Genomic DNA, 9,628 nt, shown 5'->3' on the forward strand with positions numbered 1-9,628 from the left:
ACAACAGTGAAACAGCGCAGATCAAAACATAACCATTTAAGCGGAATAGTGTTTCACCACCAGATAATTCCGACCCAAAAGTTGTTACCATATTGACTCTTTCCTTGAAGTCCTTGAGTACAACTTCGTATACTGTAGCATTAAGTATATCAAAACAATGTAAAACCATTTAAGAGAATGACAGCATTACAGAGTATTTAGAATCGACTAACAGAAAATGAACAATGGTTTCTGTATAATCTCCTTGTCTTTAAAAGGTTTTTGCTTATGCTATCGTACATAATAAAATCCAATAAGATCTCCATTTTTCTAAGGTCATTCATCTTGAATCAATTCCACATTCACTTACTATTTTTACTGATGGCTCTGCCCACACTAAAAGGTATCATAGTAACAGGCTCCCTTCAGGCAAGGATGCAAAAATTTTATTTCACCAAAAAGCAGAATTAGGTACCATCATCCTAGATTTATGAACAACGTGTGATGGATGAGGAGATCAATTTTGAAACAATTTTAGTGCACTGAAAATTCTTAAACTACCAACTTGCAATTTTCTCTGCATTCTGCTTGCATTGATATAAGATCTTATTGGATGGCTATGGTCAAATGTCAAATGTAAAATGTAACATTGTGCAACAACACAATTGATCTCAGCCATGCTTTTCAGAAATGTTTATGGTAAGAGTGACGGAGAAATATACAAATGAGCCTTTAAGTACATGAGATATAATTTTAATATATGAGATCTTTCTGTGGTAAAAGATCTGAAGGCTTCAGGTGTGAAAACATGATTCATTATAAAAATATGAGTTTTCAGGGTCATTGGTGCAGGAGGTAAGGGCAGAATGTCTGTATACCATGAAGAATCCCAGCATTTCCAGACAGCAGAAGAGAGTCCTGATTTCATAAACCCAAGAATGGGCTGAGGTGGAGACACATGGGCTACATTAGACTCCCCCAGATCAGGATACCATGGTAATCTACAGAACAGGACCCTGAAATTGTCCGTGAAAATCACATGTAGGAATGAAACAGTAATTTTTCAAAAGTCAGTCATTGAGCAGAGCACAGGATTTCACCAAAAAGAAAAAAGTTTAGTTATTTTTGAATAATTTTTCTCTATCTCCAGTAAGCACTCCACAGACACGCAGTTCTCTCTGCCCCTCCACAAACCCTCCCATGGAAAGGCCAATATTAGTAAATTCAGTCAGCATGTCAGAAACTGTACAGGACAGATATATTCTACTGTTAAAGATTCCCACATATACTGTGCTCAAAATCAGCAATTAGTTCCCAGTGTTTACTTTCACTTTGTGTGGAAGTGTTAAGCCTACAGAAGATGTAGAAAATTATCTCAGTGTCAGGAGTCATCTCTGACCATCCTGTGAAAAATCCCTCTCTCTGGGATCCACTAACGCACCCTGTCCTGTTTCCCACCCTGATACCTGCAGGGACTTGGCCATGCAAAGCAGCCCCAGGCTCAGGTTGAAAAGAAAGTTCTGGCTGAGCAGCCCAGTCTCCTCCCACAGGAGCCTTCACAGGTCATGGAGTTCTTGGCTCTGCTCCTCTGCCTAGTTGGCGGCTCCCCGCAGTGAGTGTCTATGAGGTTCAGGAGAAGGACTGGGCACAGGGTGCTGGGTGGGCTTGACTGACAGTGATGCTTCTTGTCCTCAGGTTTCCTGTCCCAGGGTCAGCTGCAGGAGTCAGGATCAGGCCTGGTAGAGCCTTCAGAGACCCTGTCTCTCACCTGCACAGTCTCTGGATTCTCTTTAACCAGCAATGTTTTCAGCTGGATCCCTCAGGCTCCAGGGAAGGGGCTGGAGAAGATTGGTGTTATAGTTAGTAGTGGAAGCACAAGATATAAGTCAGCCCTTCAGGCTCGAGTGAGCATCAGCAGGGACATTTCCAAGAGCCAAGTCTCACACGGAGCAGCCTGAGCCCCAAAGACACAGCCATGTATTACTGTGCTAGAGGCATAGTGAGGGGACATCAGTGTGAGCCCCCACAAAACTTCCCGGTAGAGGAGCTCAGGACAGCAAGTGGAACTCAAGACACACTGAATTCTTATGTAACTCAGGACCAGGTGCAGGTTTCAGGGGCTGCTGTGACTTTGTGTCTGTGGTTTTCCCTTCCTTCCGTGACTTCCGTGCTGAAGACATTCTGCAGTGTTGACTTCTAAATATTTAATTTAATTTCTTTTTATTAGTAAGTGTTTGCACTGCAGGCCATTTACAGATATCTTGGTGAATGAATACAAGTGTCTAATACAGCTTTATTCTCTTCTAAAACCCCTTCCTCTTCTCTTCTGTCAATGTAGCCAGTATGACAAATATATTACAAAATTGCCATGATGCCCAGAGAGGTGAAGAGTTCATATGAAATTAAGAGAATCATCTCGAGATTGTTTGTGGGATGGAATCATAGATATCTTCCCATGGAAGACGGAATCTCCATAGTCAGGTAAAGCAGTGTGGTGAGCATGTTGGAGCTCCATGCTCCAGGTATACGTGGAGCAGAACTCAGACAGCAAAGGTGACAGAAGAGAGGACAGGGAAACCCTGGGAAACTTCTTCCCCTACCACTGTAGGAACTGCTCAGGGTGTCCGGAGCTTCCGGCCAATTTTTATTTTTCTCTCCCCTGGGTGTCCTCTTTATCCTACTGGGGTGGTTAGAATATCTCAGTGAATCCATGAGGGACAGCAAGAATCGCACTGTTAGGACACACAAACTGCTACAGGGAAAAGGCCACACATTTGGAGAGACTCAGAGATTTCTGTGTGCAAGCCTGAGCTCGGTCCTAAGGTCTGAAGGGGAGAGATCAGCATTTGCAGGACACTAGGACATCACTGTATCCTTCTTGTAGACAAGGAGTCTGAAGGACGCAGGTGTTCCTCATGGAAATGAACCAGCTCACCAGATACCTGATTTCTGGAAAATCATGCGATCAGACACTACATTGTCAGCAACAGTGGGGAATGCTGCCACATGCCCTTCTTTCCCTTCTGGGAATTAATTATACATGTGAAACTTCAGAGAATCCTGAGTGGACACACAGCCCCTGCAATCTGTCCACAGCTGCATCTCCTGCTATCATTTCTAGTAATATCTGCAGCACAGATATTACTGATTTCTAGGCATGGGCATCTGCTTCAATCACATTCCTGGGCTCAGCCAGGGTGTGAGGCCACAGCCACCATCTCTTGCAGATATGCTGGGGGCTACACTGACAGACGCCAGCTCCAACATGTAGATTTAGGGTCATCTTTGACCTTCTCATTACCCATGAAGCCCGTGCTATAATTGGATAATCTGGAGATTCTTCCATGTGACACAGCAATGAAGTTGCAGCTGCACTTCTCTGACCTGGAAGCTCCCTTCTGGAGCCTTGATAATTTATGTATGCAGTGGCTACAGTCATGGAGTCCACTTCCCCATGGTAGCAGGAACATATGGAATATCAATCATGAGGTCCAGGCTTGGGCCACATGCATGTGTGTCCAGGGCCTCTGGCCCAGACCAGGTTCTTATATCAGAGTGATCCTGTTCCCAGAGTCTCTGTACATGGTCCCTTTGGCTGTGTCCGTGTATGCCTCTGAGCATGAAGACCTAAAGGGTGTGTCCTACCATCACTGCCATTCACAGGCACAAGGCCCTACCATGACTGGGTGGGCCAGGAATGATGATTTTCTGGGCTGCCCGTCCTCAACAACTGCACATCCATGGTGTTCCAAGGACAAAAACCTGCAGTGTAGACACTGCCTGCATCCCTTCATTGTATATAATCTGTGCTCAGGATAAAGTGAGTCTGAGGCTCAGGGTCAGGGAGGTTCCTGAGTGCAGGTGAAGGGCAAGAGCAGAGATGTCATCATCACACTTGAGATATGATCTGTGCTACAGCCTCAAGGAAGGGGTGATGGGTTGGATAGTGAACCACTATTGTTACCAACTGCTGCCCCTGACTGGGTATCACAGGGGGACCTAGAAGGCAGGCTGCTCTGCACCTAGAGAATCTAAACTCCCTGGCAGGGTCGCTGTCCATCCTCTGAAGACATCTGTCTGTGAAGCCTCTCCTGAATCTTTACCTGTGTGTTGTGGTTTCCTTGCACAGAGAAGAGAGCTAGAAAGAGGATCCCTGCTTCGGGGCCATTGTGATGTGTTTTCCAGAATTAAAAATATGTTTTACCATTACAGAAATTTAGTAATGTACTTTTTTTTAATTTAAGAGGAAAAAGAGAAAAACACCATGTGCTATGTCTGTCCTTGGTATTGACTGACAGCTTTGTTTTGCCATATTTGACTGTATTCTTCCCCCCCCCCAAAGAAAGTAATAAGCACTAAGGAGTAATAAAATCCAAGATGTGTAAATTTTGTTGTAAAAAAGAGAGGGAAAAAAAAAAAAAGAAAAAGAGCTCTAACGGATATAGCAGCAAGTGTGTTTGGGGGTGTTAAATAGCTGACTTTATCAATGTTTTTGGAACATTGAACACAGCTGTTTGCAGTCTCCCTGTTTGAATGTCCACCTTGTGTTCTTTGATACTGTGATTTGAGGAACTATTTTCAAGAAGATAGTGTGTAATCTACTAGCAGGTAATTTCTTACTGTTATGTTTTTTTGTTTTGTTTTGTTTTGTTATAACCATAGTAATGTACTTTTATACAACTATTAAATATATTCCCATTTTCTTTTTACATTTGAGCTTTTCAGAAATCAAAATGCATTTTATTGCAAAATACTCAGGTAAATATTAAATTTGCCATATTTAACTCTTAATTTATGTAATCAATGAATAATGGAAGTGAAGAAGCATCAGAAGAGCCACCCCCACTTCCTATGCACCCAGACCCAGCACCATCCCAGAAAGACAAAATTGCACTTTTCTTCTTCTGTTTCTTGAGAAGCACCTGACAAGTTCATTTAATTAAAGGAAGAATTCCTTCTTTATCTTGTGTTTAATATCCCTTTATATTTCCAAATGTCAATTTTTTCTGAACCGGCATCCTTGTGTAGTAAAAATATCTACTATTCTCCCATTTATTTCTATACATTTCACTTTACCTACAGTTTGATTCCATGTATGCATCCCAAGAGCACATGTAAAGAAAGATAAAAGGTAGTTTTCCATCAATATGGGGGATTTATCCATCTAATACTTGTCCCTGACATTCTGATTTTATGCCTTTCCTTAACTCTGAAATCTCAGCTAGACAAGTTGATATTTAATAGAAGAGCACATTATCAAAGGACTCAACCTTTCACTACATTCTAAGATTCTGCTGGGTTCATCTGGCCCAGATGCTGGTGAAGCTCAGGGAACCTGGTAATGGTCTGGTTGAAAGTTGGATCCACAGCGACAGGCGGTCTGCGTGAGTCCAGCCACAACCTTCACCTCGGCAGGGATCAGGACACAGAGACCCTGATACTCACAGCTCAGGGTGTGCAGTCCCTTCAGAGGGAGATGAGGAGAACTCAGGGAGATCACATTGCCCAGAAGCCAGCTCTTCCAGGTCCCAACACAGGAGCAGCTACACAGGGACCCTGGGGTGACTTGAGATGTTGAGACCTCGGTTTCACTTACTCTTAATCCTCCTCTTACCCATTTACCTCTGTGGAAGTGAAGTAATAATGGACACTGTGTTTCTTTCATTACATCTTCTTCATGCAGGTGTGACTATATAACATTTTATAACTATCAGGCTGAATCATTAACAAGCTGCTTGAAATTCTTTAGATAATAAAAAATGTCACTGATTCAAATTTAAATCTTTGTTTTTGGTAGTACGTGCTATTAAATATGTAAACACCAACACAAGTTTAGAAAAAATTATTTTCAAAAGTCTTAAATTTTGCTGTACCTTTTCATTCTTGCATTCCTCATACCCTGACACCGTCAAAGTGAGTACAGATCCAATACTGCCATTGTGGATTTCCTTTCTTTTTTAAAGCAAGCAAATGAGTATTTACTGAATCAAACAAATTTCCTCTAGTGATTCTTTTTTTTATTATTTTAAAGACAGGAAGACAAAGAGGACAGAACAAAGCAGGATCTGAATAGAACAATGTAAGCAACACAGTATTTCACCACAAAACAATCCAATATTACAAGTAGAAGCTACCATAATGTCTCTTTCTTTGAAATAGCTGAGCATAACTTCACAGACAGTAGTATCAAACATAACAAAATAGTATAAAACCAGTTAAGAAAATGAAAGTATTGCAGGGCATTCAGAACTATATAACAGAAAATAAACAATGGCTACTACATTATCTCATTTTTCAAAGAATTTTTTATACTATCACACATACTAAAAGCCAATATGACAAAACATTGTAGAACCAATGGAAACAGAAGAACAAAATCATGGTGGAACATCAAAGCAAGATGATATTAAATCTGCAATGGCTGTCATAAAGTCTTGTTTTCTTCAAAATTGCTGTTCCTACCTTCACATGTAATAAAATCAAACAAAGCAGAATAAAACCATTCCAACCAATGAATAAAACATTGGAAGACTTCAAAGCAATATAATGTGGAACCATGATTACAATAAGCTCTTATGTACTCTTACCATTTCTTACACTAGGGAGACTATACGGTATTTATAATGTGATTTTCATTTATTTTATGAATATGGTCTCAAGTTGCATCCATTTATTTATAAATATCTCAATGTGATAATTTTTATAGCTGAGTAGTATTCCATTGTACAAAGATATCACAACTGTTTTATCCATTCCTCAGTTGATGGACAATTAGGTTGTTTCCAAGATTTGGGTTTTACAAATTGTGCTGCTATAAACGTGGGTGCACACATATGATTGTGGAATGATATTTTTACTTCTTCTTGGAATATACCTAGAAGTGAAATAGCTGGGTCAAATACGAATTCCATTCCCAGCTTTTTGAGGAATCTCCAACTGACCTCCACAGTGGTTGCACCAGTCTATACTACAACCAACAGTGCAGCAGAGTTGCTTTTTCCCCCACAGCCTCTCCAGCATTTGTTGTTGGTATTTTTCTATATGCTGGCCATACTTTCAGGAGTGAGATGGAATCTCAGTGTGGTTTTAATTTGCCTTTCTCTAATGACCAATGACAATGAACATTTTTTCATGTATTTATTTGCCATTGGTATTTCTTCATCTGAGAACTGTGTATTCATCTCAGATACCCATTTTTAGATTGAGCCTTTGAGTTTAGGGTGTCTGATTTTTTGAAATTCTTTATATGTTTTAGACAGCAGTCCTTTCTCTAATGGACAGGTCACTAAGATATTTTTACCATTGTGTGGGTTTTCTTTTCACTATGCTGGAAATGTCTTTTGACATGCAGAAACTCTTTAATAAGAAATGATCCCAGTTTTGATTCTGGGCAGTATTTCCCTGTAGTTTAATTTCTGTTCACGAATTCTTTACCTACCCTTATGTCTTCAAGATCTCTACCTATTTTGTCTTCAGATTCAGTGTTTCTGTTTTAATTTTTATATCTTTGATCCATTTAGTTTAGTACATGGTTGTAGGCATGGGTCTAGTTTTACTTTTTGGCATATGAAGAGCCAGTTTTTCCAACACCATTTATTAAAGAAGTTGTCATTCTTCCAGGGAACAGGTTTGGCCTCTTTATCAAAGATAAGGTGGTTGCGTGTGTTTGTAGTTGTGGTTGTATCTATTCCATTGATCTTCAGATCTGTTTTTATTTCAGTACAATGCTGATTTTACTACAGTTTCTTTGTAGTATAACTTCAAGTCAGGGATTGTGTTGTCTCTTGCCTTGTCTTTGCTGCTTAGAACTGTCTTTGCTATTCTAGGTCTCCTCTGGTTCCAGATGAATTTCAGAAGTGATTTCTCTAGATTTATGAGGTATGTTGATGCTATTTTCATTGATACAGCATTGAATCTGTATATCAGTTTTGGTAGAATGGCCATTTTTACATTTATTTTTCCTGTCCACGAACAAGGGTTGTCTTTCCATTTTGAGATCCTCTTCAATTTCTTCTTTCAGTGTATTATAATTTTCCCTGTATAGGGCTTTCACTTATTTCATGAGATTAATTCCTAAGTATTTCATTTTTAAAGCTGCTGGTGTGAAGTATGTGTTTCTCCTGTGTCTCTTTCAGTCTTTGTGTTGTTAATGTATTGGCATGCTATTGATTGTTGAGTATTGATTTTGTATTCAACTGCATTGCTGAATTAATTTATTATATCTAGAAACTTTTCAATAAAGCTGTTGAGGTCTTCTATGTAAAGTATCAGGTAGTGTGCAAATAATGATAATTTAACTTCCTCTTTTCTTATCCTTCCTCCTTTTATTATCACTCTTGTCTAATTGCTCTGGCTAGTATTTCCAGTACTGTGTTGACTAGGAGCAGTGATAAGGAACATCCAGCACAGAACAGTTATAACCATTAATGTAAATGGTCTCAATGCACCAATTAAATGAAACAGATTGGCAGAATGGATCAAAAAATAGCATCCAAGCATATCCTGTTGACAAGAAACTCATCTAACCCAAAAGGATACTCACAGACTGAACGACAAAGGATGGAAAACAATACTTCAGGCAACAGGGAAAAAAAAAAAGCAGGGATGGCTATTCTGTTTGCTGACAATGTGAACTTCATGAAAATAGTAATCAGAAGAGGTAAAGAAGGTCATCACATACTGGTTATGGGAAAAATTCAAGAGGAAGTGATAACAATCTTAAATATATATGCACCAAATTACAGAGCACCCAGTTATATAAAGTAAGTATTAACAGAAATGAAAAACCAAGTTATGAGTAACACAATTATAACAAGACCTTAACACACCATTGATACCAAGGGACACATCAAACAGACAGAAAATCAGCAAAGGAATAACAGAACTGAATCATATCTGTGAACAAAAGGACTTGATATACAGATTGTTCTATCCAGCAACATATACAGAGTGTTCCATCTAAAAACATCAAAATACACATTCTTCTCAGCAGTACATGGGGAATTCTCTAAAATAGACTATAAACTAGCCCACAGAACATATTTAAATAAATGCAAAAGAGTTGAAATTATCTCATGCATCATAGAGCCAGGAAATTAGAAATAATGATAAAGGATACTGCAAAAATCTCACAAACACATGGAAACTGAATAACATACACAAGAAATCAGTGGGTTTCAGGGGAAATTAAAGAAAAAATTAAACCATACCTTCAAGCAAATGAAAATACAAATACAGCTTACTGGAATCTGTGGGATGCAATAAAAGGGGTTTTCAGAGGAAAATTTATTTCACTGAGTTCCCAAATTAGGAAAACAGAATGAATACAAATAAGTAACCTGATGCTACACCTCAAAGATCTAGAAAAAGAAGAGAAAGCCACACCCAAAGCTAAAAGAAGTCATAAAATTATAAAAATCAGAACAGAAATTAATGCAATAGAAACTGAAAAAACAATCCAAAAAATCAATGGGTCAAAGTGTTGGTTCTTTGAAAGAATGTATAAAATTGATAAGCCCCAAGCCAACCTTATTACAAAAATGGAAGAAAAAGCTCAAATTCATTCAATAACTGATGAAAAAGGTGAAATCACTACAGACTCTGTAGAAATACAGAAGATCATCAACACCTATTTCAAAAAACTCTACTC

At 39.0% G+C, this 9,628-nt stretch overlaps 1 gene segment (V, D, J or C); it reads left to right on the forward strand.

The window, feature by feature from the left end:
- The first annotated feature begins 1,544 nt into the window (after window positions 1-1,544).
- Window positions 1,545-1,937, forward strand: LOC134477153 (Ig heavy chain V region PJ14-like). The segment is given in 2 exon segments: window positions 1,545-1,578; window positions 1,675-1,937. Coding segments are annotated over 2 exon segments (297 nt in total).
- The last annotated feature ends 7,691 nt before the right edge of the window (window positions 1,938-9,628 follow it).

Source organism: Cavia porcellus, unplaced genomic scaffold (assembly GCF_034190915.1).
Source record: "Cavia porcellus strain 051 isolate PalLab524CR breed Dunkin Hartley unplaced genomic scaffold, mCavPor4.1 scaffold_8, whole genome shotgun sequence".
NCBI classification, from domain to species: domain Eukaryota; kingdom Metazoa; phylum Chordata; class Mammalia; order Rodentia; family Caviidae; genus Cavia; species Cavia porcellus.